General features: G+C 42.4%; 1 protein-coding gene across 1 annotated transcript in view; it reads right to left on the bottom strand.

Annotated features, from left to right (window-relative positions):
* Positions 1–2,614: 2,614 nt before the first annotated feature.
* The window catches only part of LOC141073443 (uncharacterized), a 94,251-nt gene continuing 82,343 nt past the window's right edge, over positions 2,615–14,522 (bottom strand). The window contains exon 11 of the mRNA XM_073560693.1: positions 2,615–7,158. Coding sequence (XP_073416794.1) covers positions 6,161–7,158 — 998 coding nt within the window. The 3' untranslated portion in view covers positions 2,615–6,160. The remainder of the gene's footprint in view (positions 7,159–14,522) is intronic.

Below are 14,522 nucleotides of genomic sequence, written 5' to 3'. Positions count from 1 at the left end.
AAAGTGTTTTTATAGTATAAAAGCGCCAAAACATAAAAAAATGACATAAATGAGGTATCGCTGTAATCGTACTGACCCGAAGAATAAAACCGCTTCATCAATTTTACCGCACGCGGAACGGTGTAAACGTCCCCCCACAAAGAAATTCATGAAATGCTGGTTTTTGTTCATTCTGTGTCCCAAAAATCGGAATAAAAAGCGATCAAAAAATGTCACATGCCCGAAAATGATACCAATAAAAACATCAACTCGTCCCGCAAAGAATAAGACCTCACATGACTCTGTGGGTCAAAATACGTAAAAATTATAGCTCTCAAAATGTGGTGATGCAAAAACTATTTTTACAATAAAATGCGTCTTTTAGTGTGTGACAGCTGCCAAATATAAAAACCGCCATAAATAGTAAATCAAACCCCCCTTTATCACCCCCTTAGTTAGGGAAAAATAATAAAATTTAAAAAAAGGATTTATTTCCATTTTCCCATTAGGGTTAGGGCTGAGATTAGGGTTAGGGGTGTGTTGGGATTAGGGTTGGAGTTAGAATTGGTGGGTTTCCACTCTTTAGGCACATCAGGGGCTCTCCAAACCCAACATGGCGTCTGATCTAAATTTCAGCCAATTCTGCGTTGAAAAAGTCAAACGGTGCTCTTTCCCTTCCAAGCTCTGCCATGCGCCCAAACAGTGGTTTATCCCCACGTATGGGGTATCAGCCTACTCAGGACAAATTGCACAAAAACTTTTGGAGTCCAATTTCTCATGTTACCCTTGGGAAAATAAAAAAATTGGGGACTAAAAGATCATGTTTGTGGAAAAAATGATTTTTTTTTTTATTTTCACGCCCGGTCATTATAAACTTCTGTGAAGCACTTGGGGGTTCAAAGTGCTCACCACACATCTAGATAAGTTCCTTGGGGGGTCTAGCTTCCAAAATGGGGTTACTTGTGGGGGATTTCCACTGTTTACGCACATCAGGTGCTCTCCAAACGCGACATGACCCCTGCAGACCATTCCATCAAAATCTGCATTCCAAAACGTCACTACTTCCCTTCTGAGCCCCGACGTGTGCCCATATAGTAGTTTTCTCCAACATATGGGGTATCAGCATTCTCAGGACAAATTGGACAACAACTTCCGTGGTATAATTTCTCCTGTTACCCTTGGGAAAATAAAAAAAACTGGGGACTAAAAGGTGTTTGTGGAAAAAATATTTTATTATTTTCACTCCCAGGCGTTATAAATTTCTGTGAAGCAGTTGGGGGTTCAAAGTGCTCACCACATATCTAGATAAGTTCTATGGGGGTCTAGTTTCCAAAATGGTGTCATTTGTGGAGGATTTCCACAATTTATGCACATCAGGGGCTCTCTAAACGCAAAATGGCATCTGATCTCAATACCAGCCAAAAAAGTCAAAAGGCACTGCTTCCCTTCCGAGCTCTGCCATGCACCCAAATAGTAGTTTACCCCCACATATGGGGTATCAGCATACTCAGGACAAATTGCACAATGACTTTTGGGGTCCTGTTAGGCTAGCTTCAGACTAGCGTTTTGCCCGCAGCGCACGGCCGCTGCTAGCCCCTCCCCCTCCGGTCATCTCCTAGTGTCGCACATCGCTGCATGTGATCTACACACCCCATCTTTAGCATAGGGTGCGCAGACCGTGCGCTAGTAGGATTTTGCGTGCGCTGCGCCCTTTTGACTGTGCGCCGAACGCACCATGTTGCATTTTGGTGCGCTCAGGGCAAGCGGCAGCGATGCGCTGCAGGCAAAAATGCTAGTCTGAAGCTAGCCTTACCCTTGGGAAAATAAAAATTGGGGTGAAAAGATCATTTTTGTGGAAAAAATGATCTTTCAATTGTAACGCTGTACGTTATAAACTTCTGTGAAGCCCTTGGGGGTTCAAAGTTCTCACCACATATTTAGATAAGTTCCTTGGGGGGTGTAGTTTCCAAAATGGGGTCAGTTGTGGGGGTTTCCACTGTTTAGGCACATTAGGGGCCCTCCAAACGTGACATGGCGTCCGATCTCAATTCCAGCCAATTTTGCATTGAAAAAGTCAAACGGCGCTCCTTCCCTTCTCAACTCTGCCATGTGCCGAAACAATGGTTCCCCCCACATATGGGGTATCAGCATACTCTGGACTGCAAAAGCTATTGTGCAGTTTGTCCTATTTCTCAAGTTACCCTTGGTAAAATAAAAAAAATTGGACCTGAAGTAATTTTTTTTGTGAAAAAAAGTTAAATGTTCATTTTTTTTTAAACATTCAAAAAATTCCTGTGAAGCACCTGAAGGGTGAATAAACTTCTTGAATGTGGTTTTGAGCATCTTGAGGGGTGCAGTTTTAAAAATCGAGTCACTTTTGGGTAGTTTCTATCATATAGACCCCTCAAAGCGACTTCAAATGTGATGTGGTCCCTATAAATAAAATGGTGTTGTAAAAATGAAAAATCACTGGTCAACTTTTAAATCTTATCACTTCCTAACAAAAAAACAATTTTGATTCCAAAATTGTGCTGATGTAAAGTAAACATGTGGGAAATGTTACTTATTAAGTTTTTTGTGTGCCATATCTCTGTGTTTTAATGGCATAAAAATTCAAAGTTAGAAAATTGCAAAATTTTCAAAGTTTTCGCCAAATTTCCGTTTTATTCACAGATAAGCACAAGTTACATCAATGAAATTTTACCACTAGCATGAAGTACAACATGTCACGAGAAAACAATGTCAGAATCACAAGGATCCATGGAAGGGTTCCAGAGTTATGACCTCATAAATGGACAGTGGTCAGAATTGTAAAAATTGGCCCGCTAATGTGCAAACCAACCTTGGGAATAAAGGGGTTAAATGGTACCAGTTACACTCACCTCTAGTGCGGTCGTCATTCTAGTGGTCTTGGCACTGGCGATCCCAAGAGCTAAATCCGTGGCTGCTCCACTCTCCCCTCCTTCGGGCAAAACATACTGTCATGATCCCAGTGCAGGTTTTTGAGCTGCACACCAGGGGTTAATGTCTGGAGCTCTGTGCAGGTTTTGACCTGCACACTTGGGGTTAATGATTGTGGCCTCTTTCTGGTTCTGGGAGAGCTTCATAAACCCCTGGGTAGCTTCAATCCCTGCCAGTTATACTTTTGCCTTTGGCCTAGTGTGCTGACCCCCGTGTGCCTGTTTGTTGCTATAGCTTGTTTATATGGTTCTGACCCGCCTGTTTCCCGTTGTGAGTTTGCCTGTTGATTTTGTACTGCGTTATTATCTGTGTATGACTCATTGCCTGTGACCTGACTACTCTCTGCTCGCCCCTCTTGTACCTTGCAACTATCTGTGTATGACTCATTGCCTGTGACCTGACTACTCTCTGCTCGCCCCTCTGGTACCTTGCAGCTATCTCTGTGTGTGACTCATTGGCTACGTCCTGACTATTCTCACTGTCTATGCCCCTTGGTAACTTTGTCTCGCAGTTACTCTGCTAGGAATTGTCTTGCAGCTCCTAGCTCTGTGGAGTTTAAGCCACGCCTCTAGCAGTCACGTGCTTCAGGTCCGGCGGGTCTGAAGTACACATCTATTCGGTTGCTGCCCGCTCCACAGGTATCTTGGAGCACTGTTCGCTTTACTCAGGACACGCGCACTGGCTCAGTGAGCAAGTTCAGTGCGGTGTCTCTGACACATACATTCGGAGTAAGTTAGAGCTGCGGCTGCTCTCTCACCACCTTCGAATGTCAGTTATGTAAAAAGGAAGGGAAAGTGAAGTGGCTACTGATTGGCTGCAGGGATCACGTGACAAAGTCAACCGAGCCCCGAAAGAGCCAGTGACGATACAGCGCAAACAGCTCTCGCATCAGTGGTGAGTATAGCTGCTATTATTTTATAGTGATTGGGAAGGAGTTGTCCAAGTATCTAACATTCTTAGCTTGCTAATAAAAGCTTAAAATGCACAAACAGAATAATTTTGGGACACCGTATCTTATACTAAGCTGTCAATTAAAATTTGCACCTATCATATCAGCTCACAGGGGGAAGAATTTTTCATGCCGCTAACAGCTCTCAACCATACTGTGTACTATGTAAGTTTTCATCATTATTTATACAAATACCAGCTCTTCCCAATACCATAGGTTCAAAGGCAAGATTTTAACCTGTAAATAATAAAAAATACAGTCCAAAACACAAGGGTATCAGTTTTAAGAGCTCATGTCTAGTAATGATTGGGAGCAAGTTATAAATGGGTTATCCTACACCTCTCTGATGCACATGATCGGATATCAGGCGTTGGGAACTCTACTGTAAATGATCAGGACAACTGTCAAGACAACGCTTTGATTCTTAACGGGATCTCATCCAGTGGTGTATTGCCAATTTCGGCAGAACTCAAGGCTAATATGGGAAATGAAAGCCAGGGGTTGGAATGGAGGCCGAGTGCCGAATAGCGCTGCCCAACATCTCGATTCCAGTAGTATTTTCATCCTCGGCACATAAAGTTGCATACAATTGAGGGACAGGGAGCAATCACCTTGTTGCGCCACCGTTCATCAGGTGCATCTCAGTTTTGCCGATGCAGGTACAATTATCATGCCTCCTGCATAGAACCCAAGCCCATACACAGCGCAGCCTGGAGCAGCACATCATAGGAAGAAGGCTATGTGATTTTTTTTATATGTATATATATATATATATATATATAATAGTGCGTCTGCGTGTCTGCATTTTCTGACAAGGGAGGAAGGACACCAAATTGTATTGGGGAGCACTGTGGTGGCCTTATATTCTATTGGGAGGCACAGTGGGCTCATTATACTGTGTTGGACCGCCCAGTGGTGGACTCATACTAAATTGGGGGACATATTGGAGCATAATACAGTATTAGGTAGATTTTAGGGGCCACATACGGTAGTTGGAGCACTGTGAGAGCATCATAATGTGTGTGATGGGTGCTGTATGACTGAGTGGGCTTAATATTGTGTAGGGAAATATGTTGTGGGGGCATCACACTGTGCATGCTGGAGGTTACAGTATGGATAAAATGTTTACTGGGAATTGATTTGGGGGCATCATGTTATGTGGAGAACCATCAGGGGGTGTCCTATTGTGTGTAAACCATTGAAGGTACTGGTTGGACAAGGAAAATCATCACTGCTTTTGTATGTAAAATACATTTCTCTCTTCTCTGTCTTTACAATTTGTAAATTATTCTATTGATGACCAAGCTAAATAATTGTTTTGTTTGGAAGTGAGTAGCTTGAATTAGTTTCCAATTCAGACTTAATGACCCCATAATTTCGGGTCACATTAAATTATCAAGTCACCCTATTAAATAAAACAAACTGGGCATTAGATGTTTATCTTAGCAACTGTCCTAATCATGTATAGCAGAATCTCTCCATTGTCGATGTCAAATAAGATGGTAAAAATCATTACTGGACAACCTATTTCAATTCTAGAAATGTAAAATATATTTACACATGATTCATATATACAGTATTTTGCAGACTGCAAGATGCATCGGACCATAAGATGCACCGCAAATTTTGGGAACCAAAAAAATAAGTTTTTAATAAAAAGGTTGTGCTCCTTATAGTCGAATTTTGCAGTAGCTTATCGGGGGTGGCGGCAGAGTTGGAAGCAGGGTTAAAGAAGGCAGAGCCGCTGCTGCAGGAAGCTGGTGGCGGCGGCAGGAGTGCGGTGATGCCGCGGGCCTCGACTAGGGGGATGAGGTGTCCCAGTGATGAAAAGCTTCGGGCCCTGGCCTTTCACAAAATGTCGGCGTGAGCGGCGTCCCCACACTATTGATTGATTTCCCTGCGGTGAGCTTCAAGAAAATGACTGCCACAGGCAGTGCCTGCTTAGATTGAGATCTCGGGAGACGAGTACTCAATCTGCGCATACGTCTTATAATCCAAAACATAGGGTAAGTCTACATGTGTATTATTTGAATACCAATTAGTTTTCAATAACAATTGGTCAATGATAATTGTGTACATTTTCTAAATAATTTATACTCTAAATTATTTTCCTTTTGTAGACATTACTATAAAACTGAAAAAATAGCTACTTTCCTGTGTGTTTTCAGATGTGTATGGTTTTTTTTTTTTCGATTAAAGCATTTCCCACAAGTTGAACACAAAAATGGTTTCTCACCTGTGTGAGTTATCCGAGGTCTAATAAGAGCTGAATTACTGCAAAAATATTTCCCTCAGTTTCAACATGGGGGGCTTCACCCCCGTGTGAGTTCTCCAGTGTCTAATAAGATCTAAATTTTTGGAAAAACATTTCCCACAATTTGAACATGAAAATGGCTTCTCCCTTGTGTGACTCCTCTGATGTAGAACAAGTTTGGATTGCTCTGCAAAACATTTCCCACATTCTGAACACGAAAATGGCTTCTCCCCTGTTTGAATTTTCCGATCTCTAATAGCTGAATTATCGAAAAAACATTTCCCACAATTTGAACATGTATATGGCTTCTCTGAAAACCATTTTCCACATTTGACACATGAAAACGGCTTCATTCCTGTGTGAGTTCTTTGGTGGTGAACAAGGTGATATTTTACTGTAAAACATTTCCCACATTCTGAACATGAAAATGGTTTCTCCCCTGTATGAATCCTCAGATGTCTAACAAGATTTGCTTTTCGATTAAAGCAATTCCCACATTCTGAACATGAAAATGGCTTCTCCCCCGTGTGACTTCTCTGATGTAGAACAAGGTTACGTTTTATAGTAAAACATTTCCCACATTCTGAACATGAATATGGCTTCTCCCCTGTGTGACACCTCTGATGTGTTACAAGTTCTGATTTAGTATTGAAACATTTCCCACATTCTGAACATGAAAATGGCTTCTCCCCTGTGTGAATTCTCAGATGTCTAACAAAATTTGTTTTTGTATTAAAACATTTCTCACATTCTGAACAAGAAAATGGTTTCTCCCCTATGTGAGCTATTTTATGTTCAACTGTCCTTCTGTGATTTTTGTTTTGCACATTTTTCTTTGATGAAGCAGAAAAAAGGACCTGTTGAAAAACTTCAGATGACAGATGTTTTCCGAGAATGTCTTGAGGTGTATCTGGTACAATGTTATGGTCTTCACAAGTATCTGGTGAGATACCAACATTATCACCTGCAAAACCTGAGATTATCCCACATCCCTCTGAGGTCCTGGTACAGTCATCTGCCAAGAATACAAATTATTTTACTATTTTTCAGTAACATTCCATTGAAATTACCGTACATTACTGTTTATTATATACTTTATAGCATTTCCATGCAAACTGTAATACAATTCAATTATTGACAGATTAAGACAATAAACTACAGAAGAGGGACTAATAGATCATAGCTAAACCTCCAGGCTATGTCCTTTTAAATGTTCACTTCTCTATTAAAGCCATCTGCAGGGTTCATGTTTCACTTTGTGATGAATAATTTCCAGTTACCGTATTTTTCAGATTATTAGATGCACCCCAAGTTTTGAGGAGTACAATAGGAATTTTTTTTTAAATAAAATGGTGGTGCTTCTTTTAATCCATGTGTCTTATTGCTTACCAGGGGTGGTGGCTTCGGTGAAGCGGGGTCCCAAGGCAGGAGTGGGATGATGCCGCAGGCTGGTATAAGGGGGTGTCTGATGTGCAGTGCGCCACTGCAGGTGTTACGTGCTGGAGTGCCTGGTGGTGCTGCGGGTGTGTCTGGCGGTGCTGCTGTGGTCTACGGTGCTGCAGCGCTGAAATCTCATCTCCTGAGACCTCCATTTGCGCATGCGCCGCCGCCCCGGCGTCCATTTTCCCAGAGTCCACAGCACAGGAAACCGCAGAACTGTGGGGGGCTCTGGCCTTTCACAAAATCTCGGCAGAGCCCCCAGCAGCACCGAACCCCCCTCATCCCAGCCTGCAGCAACGGTACCAGTAAGTTATATATGCATAAAATGCACCCACATTTCCCCCCCAAATTTGAGGGGAAAAAGTGCGTCTTATAATCCATAAAATACGGTTTATGTTCAGAGAAGACTCAAAACTGATTACAGATGCTTTTCATACAATTCTCGGAAAGGTTCAAGCACTAATACAGAGCAAAGCACATTGGTGTACATTGTCATGCAAGTCAAATAAACATTGGCTGAACATAGAAATATGGGAGCACTGCAGTATCTAATTAACTATTTGCAACAGTGTCGTCTGCAAGCATAGTTGCCAGTGCTTTGTTCTTTTGTAAATCACTTAGCCTTACACTGGTGTTTGAACGTTTGTGAGTCCTTCAAAATTTGTAATATTTCTGCATAAATTGAACCTAAAGCTTCATCAGATTGTCACTACAAGTAGATGAAGGTAATTTACATAACATTATGATTTAAGTGCTCACCTATGCCAATGGCTGAATATTTTCTAACTACCAGGGTGGTGGGTGGCTGTTTACATCATTTTTGGGAGAGACGTTCATATTATAATAAAAATAACTTATCATCTCCAAGTTATTCATAAATTGGCTCTCCAAGTGTGGCATATGGAATGTGCACCTACATATCGCACTTATACCAACATTGGTTCTGGCTATTTTTTTGGTTTTGCTTTGTTTTTTTTGCACATTGTACATATAGGTTTGTGGTTCCCCCATTTTGGACTTTACATTGTATCTATATAGTTTCCCCCAGACAGGTGTTTAAACAGTGAATTACAAAAATTAGGGACCATCCTGAATGGGTAAACACTGTCGTGAGAAGATGGCTTTTACACCTTTTTGATCAAAATCATGTCATCCAAGTACGCCATGTTATTTCCATGTACTATTACTCTTTACTTACTACACGGTATTTGCTTATTTTGCTTTTAACATAGGTTCTGGTTGTAAGGCTGCATTGCTGCTGTTCAAAACCTTTACCCAGTAAGTCATGAAAAACATTGTACTGTACATGACCGTAGTTGCTGATCTATCGTGAACAGCATATTTAAGCTTAATGCGAAGAGAAAGAAAGAGCCCATGTAATCCTACCCATGTGAGAACAGACTAAGAACACACCACCATCTCTCGAAATTCTGTGGAGGTCACCAAATGGTACGTCAGTGATTTCTCCAACCTGGTCAAGTTGCTGTTGGAGCTGAGTTTGGCACAAGTGGATGACTGGGAGTGTACACTTTTTCATTGTCACACAATCAAGGACAGATGCCTGACAGGTAGACAGCATTAGAGGAAGTAGTAGAAAAAAAAACAGTAGATGTGGAGGATTCAAATGAGGACACCAACCAGTTACTACTTGGGAATACACCCTGGCTACCAAAAATACAAGTTTGCAAAGAACATGTAGGATGGCTTGCTCGTATAGCTTGCCAGATTGCTCTTCCGAAATGAGTAGGTGATCATGGTTCATGTGTTTATGAAGAGCTTTAGTTCCTAGTCTTTTCTTGCCTGTATTTCCATTGTTTTTATTCCTCCTAAGCATTCACATTGCAAAACAACTTACCACCAGTAAAGCCATGACCAATGCTTTCAAATGTTATTGAGCCTCCTCCGGCAACATCAGTTGTGACCTTACCTGTAACAAAACTGACTGAGGAAGCACAACTTCCCAAATAAAGATATTTTGGTTGAATCGCGGCTACTTTCTTTCTTGTTCACGGCATCACCCACCGGATGCAAAGTGCCACAGCCCCTCAGTTGATACTACTGGTACCCTTATAACATGGCTGACAGAGCCATCAACACAGACAAGTGCTTGAATTGTGACCTACATCTCTTTTGGTGCCATCTCATCTAAGAACAAATGATGACTGTTCATCTTATCTAATAAATCAACTGAAAGAAGTTGTGATACATATTCTTTAGACCCGGAGTGCTATGGCTTAGGGGAAACTGAAATGTTATTGATGAATTTAAATGTCCACAGTGTAAAAGATTAACTGCTATGGTGGCTGGGGACTGTGCAGAACATTGACTCAAACTCACGTGAGGCAAAGGGAGCCAATTGTGGCATGCTTTTGGATGTACTACTACTGTCCAGATTGCTGGCACCAATGATGGTAGTGCTTCTGCAGTTCCTATATTCTTAGCGAGTATGCTCGTTGCTCGGGTGGTCTCTGAGTATTTTGGCGTGCTCGGAGAATTAGTTTGTTTCGAAGTAGCTGCATGATTTATGGCTGCTAGCCAGCCTGAATACATGTGAGGATTGCCTGTTTGTTAGGGAATCCCCGTATGTATTCAGCCTGTCCAGCAGCCATAAATCATGCAGCTGCGTCGACACAAACTAAATTTACGAACATGCCCAAATACTCGGAGGGCATCCGAGCAACGAGTATACTCGCCCATCGCTACTCGACACTTCCAGCCACAGACACTGAATTAAGCAACTGGCCTCCATTTTGTTCAGCAAAACACACCCCTGGGGTGAGGATATGTGAGCGGTCATTCCCACCCATCTCTTACAACTGCTTGTAAAACCCGGCCCTGGAGTGGCCCAAACAATCCTCTCGGCATTATATGTGCTGGAGCATACTTCCGAACTCACATCACCGCAGCTAATAGCCGCGATGACACATATCTCCCCTCAAGGACTTGTCTGGCGGCCAACTTACAATAAATATAGAATTGCAGCAGGGCGAGACGGAATTGACAGAGACTGAAATAATCCCATTGGTGATGTGCAGGGAGTTTTACACAGGTGCTACAGGAATAAGCATTATAACATTTTTTCATCAATTGGTGTCACGATTCAACCTCTCACTGTGTCCTAGGGATGCAGTGAGTGACCGCTCAGCCGCCTTATATCAGGGGCATGCGGGGCCATCAAGTATTGTCAACGACGACAACGACAGATCAGCTGCCCAATCAGAAGCAGGGGCATGCTGGACTGTTCGTATTGACAACCCAACCACCCAATCTTATGGTGTGATTAGATTCCATAACTATCTCCATGGGTTCAGCCTCTTGTTTAGCTGGTCCAGAGCTCAGTAGAGATCCATTAGCAGTCTCCTTAAGAATAGATGAAAGTCTTGAATTTTTAATCCCATGTTTTTTAGCAAAAGAAATACATAAAATTTCCATTTGCTCCTGAATCAACCGTGGCAGGTGTGGAAATCTATTGAAACCTGATCGGAATGAAGCAATGAGAATCCTTGTTTGCTTTTTTCCATGCTGGATGCAATAGAAGAAATTGAACCAGCGCTTCCAGAGAATACTGTAATCCATTCAGACAAGACTGATTCTTCATCAGAAAAGTTAAGATCCGCTACCACTGCCACTGTTTTACGGAGTCGCGAAGGACAATTAATGAAAGAGTGGTCCGACTTGCCACAATAGAGACAATGATTTTCCCGAAGTCTCCTCGCTTTCCTATCAGCAATGATACAGCGGGTATGTGATAATTATTAAAAGCAATTTTTATTAAATACGCTTAAAATATGGGACCAAAACAGACAAAAAAGAGGGTAGTAGAATTCTAGTTCCTCAAAAACTATCTTACTAGATAAACAGACAGTACTGGGTGCTATCTGCAACACTGACAACAATAAGTAGATAAAATAACATGGAATTGTAACATTAGTCAATATCATCTATGGGTCAGAGAAAGCTACTACCAAATACTCACAAATTCAATTATACTCATGGACACACATTCACATGGGTCAGCAGTGGTTATATATGGAAATACTATCCCCATTAAGAGTGTAGGCCAGAAAATGCTCACTAATAATTGGATATATATGAACCAACAGCGGTTGGCAAAGAACAGATAAAGCTGTCATATCCAAATGAGTCAAGCTGACTTGTCCAAAACTGCACTTGTATGTAAAGTGATGTATAACCAGCTGTAGATGCTAGATGGAAACAAGTACTGTATTTTTCGGACTATGAGACACACTCTTTGCCTCCAAAAATTTGTAGGAAAATGGGGGGGCGTCTTATAGTCTGGATGTACCTGCTGTGGATAGGGAGATGGGGGAGCGGCGGACGAGCGGGTCCCAGGAGGCAGGACAGCTGCTGCGGCTGACCCCTGTGCCTGCTGCTAAAGAAAAATGAATATTCACTGCTCCACACTCCCATAGTTCCTCCCACCTCTATGCACTCAAGGTGGCATCGAGCGGTGGGAGGGACTATGGGCGTGTGGAGCAGCATGAATATTCACTCTTTAGTAGCGGGCACACGTGATCACCCAGCAGCTGCAGAAAACCGGCGGCTGCGGCTAACAGTGTGTCTGCTATTAAAGATGAATATTACTGCTCCACACGCACATAGTCCCGGGTGTGGGGAGCATTTAGTATTCCGGCAGCTGTCTTCGGCTTGTAAACAGCGCATTACGTCACTGCCATGTGCTGCTTACAAGCATAAATCAGCTGCTGGCATCAGAAGAGAACACTGCGAGGGAGCGCAGGGAAGGTAAGTGGAAGGGATTATATTGTTTTTTGAGTTTTTCTCATAGGGGCCATGTATACAAAGATGGGGTTGGGGGCCATGCATACCAGGAAGGGAAGATGAGGGGACCATGTATTCCAGGATGATGATGAGGAGGCCATGTATACCTGGACTGGGGACATATTAGTACAGAATTTACCACATTTTTTGCTTCAATTGTTTTCTAATTTCCTCCTCTAAAACCTAGGTGCGTCTTATGGTTTGGTGCATCTTATGTTAAGAGTAATTTAACGCTCAACTACCACTACCTTGTCGTAGAGATTCAGTAGAGGTATCAGAAAGGCAAGTGATAGTCCTTCCATTGCTGGCTGTTTTGCTGCATTGGTTACTCAGCCCCCCCAGAAGTACCACAAATAGTATTCTTCTCACCTGTCTCATCAGGAATGCCTAACCCTTTAACCAGGTGATTTTTGGCACACTTTACTTCACGTTCCAAACTGGGCTGTGGAGTCGGTGCTCATTTTGGTGGAGTCGGAGTCAGTTTAAAATGGACCGACTTCGACTCCTAAAATATATAATAAATTTTGTACAGCAGTTCAATGCAGAATGTGCTGAATATTTTTTCATAAGAATTTGGGAAAGTTATGAAATCTCTATATATAAAACTGAATGTGTGTGTGCGCGTGTGTGTCACCAACCAATCACGAAGCATCTTTCATTTCACCAGAGCTGGTTAAAAGGTGAGTTGTGATTGGTTGCTATGAGCAAGTTTTCCCACTTGACAACACCTCAGCAGACACTGACATGGTGGGAGAAATCTAGCATCCCGGGAACATAAGCTCTCAGCCATTGTCTGCCCACCTGAAAGGAGCAGAGAGGACATGACAGATGAATCCCCCTCCCGTTCCCATATACCCATCACACATCCTCCACCCCATAGGCACATCTTCCCTCTTAAGGCCTGTTTCACATATCAGTTTTTTCAAATCAGTCAAAATCCGCCAAAAAGTGAAAATGGCGGATCCGCTAAAAATGTGTAAAAACGGATGCCAGCTGATGGTACGGATCCGTTTTTTGACGGATCCGCTATACGGATTTTTGTACGGATCCGTCAAAAAGCGCATCCATTTCATCCACTTGCATCCGTTTTTTCCATCCGTTGGATCCGTTTTCTGGCGGATCCGTTTTCCAAAACCTCCAAAAAGGGATGCTCCCAAATATGATTGGCTCTTGGAAAATGCTCCCAAATGTGATTGGATAATGGAAACTAGGGAAAACTATATCTAGGGTGTTGTAATACAAAATCTTTGAAAGGTTTTAGAGCTAGTGGCAGCGATGGAAGGAGTTATTGCGAGTATTAACAGCTTCTGTGTGGACTTTGATCTTCACTGCAATCGGCTGCCAATTATTGCTCTCCAGAGGGAGAAAAGAAGACTGCAAATCCTGCGTCTGAGATGACGGCAGTGGATTCATCCGATAAATGCACAGATTTACCTTTGGCGTGTTTTCTACACTATACCTGGAATTGAGGGATAACCCGGACAAGTTCTTTAACTATGTGCGCATGAGGCAGGACTTGTTCGAGATATTGGTGGAGCGTGTTGGAGCACAAATCCGGAGAAGGGACACCTACATGCGGTTTTCTATTTCACCGGCGGAGCGTTTGATGGTGAGCCTTCGGTAAGTTATCTATTTTTTTTAAAAGGTTTCAGATTCTGCAGACTTTTGTTATGTTATGGCTTGTAGTTTGTATTAATTTTACTTTTTTCCCTTTTTTACAAGTTTCCTGGCAACTGGAGAATCATTCACCTCCATCCATTACCAGTTCCGCTTTGGGCTTTCAACTATATCTGGAATTGTACAACAGACCTGCCGGGCATTGTGGAATTGTCTACAGGAGGAATACATCCCACAGCCAACACAGGAGAGGTGGCTGGAGATTGCCGACAACTTTCAACAAATCTGCCATTTTCCAAATTGCGTTGGTGCTGTAGATGGGAAGCATATCAGGATTGTGAAACCCATCGGATCTGAATCTGAATTTTACAACTACAAGAAATTCTTCTCCATTGTACTTATGGCCATTGCAGATGCCAACAGCAAATTTATTGCTGTGGACATTGGTGCGTATGGGCGTTCAAACGATTCTCAGGTCTTCAAGATGTCCGCAATGGGCCGTCGTTTGTATGGAGACAATTT

The sequence above is a fragment of the Dendrobates tinctorius genome, unplaced genomic scaffold (genome assembly GCF_039654945.1).
Source record: "Dendrobates tinctorius isolate UK_male_01 unplaced genomic scaffold, ASM3965494v1 ptg000014l, whole genome shotgun sequence".
Taxonomy (NCBI): domain Eukaryota; kingdom Metazoa; phylum Chordata; class Amphibia; order Anura; family Dendrobatidae; genus Dendrobates; species Dendrobates tinctorius.
Note: the sequence above shows the minus strand (reverse complement) of the source record. Positions and strands in the feature narration are given on the sequence as shown.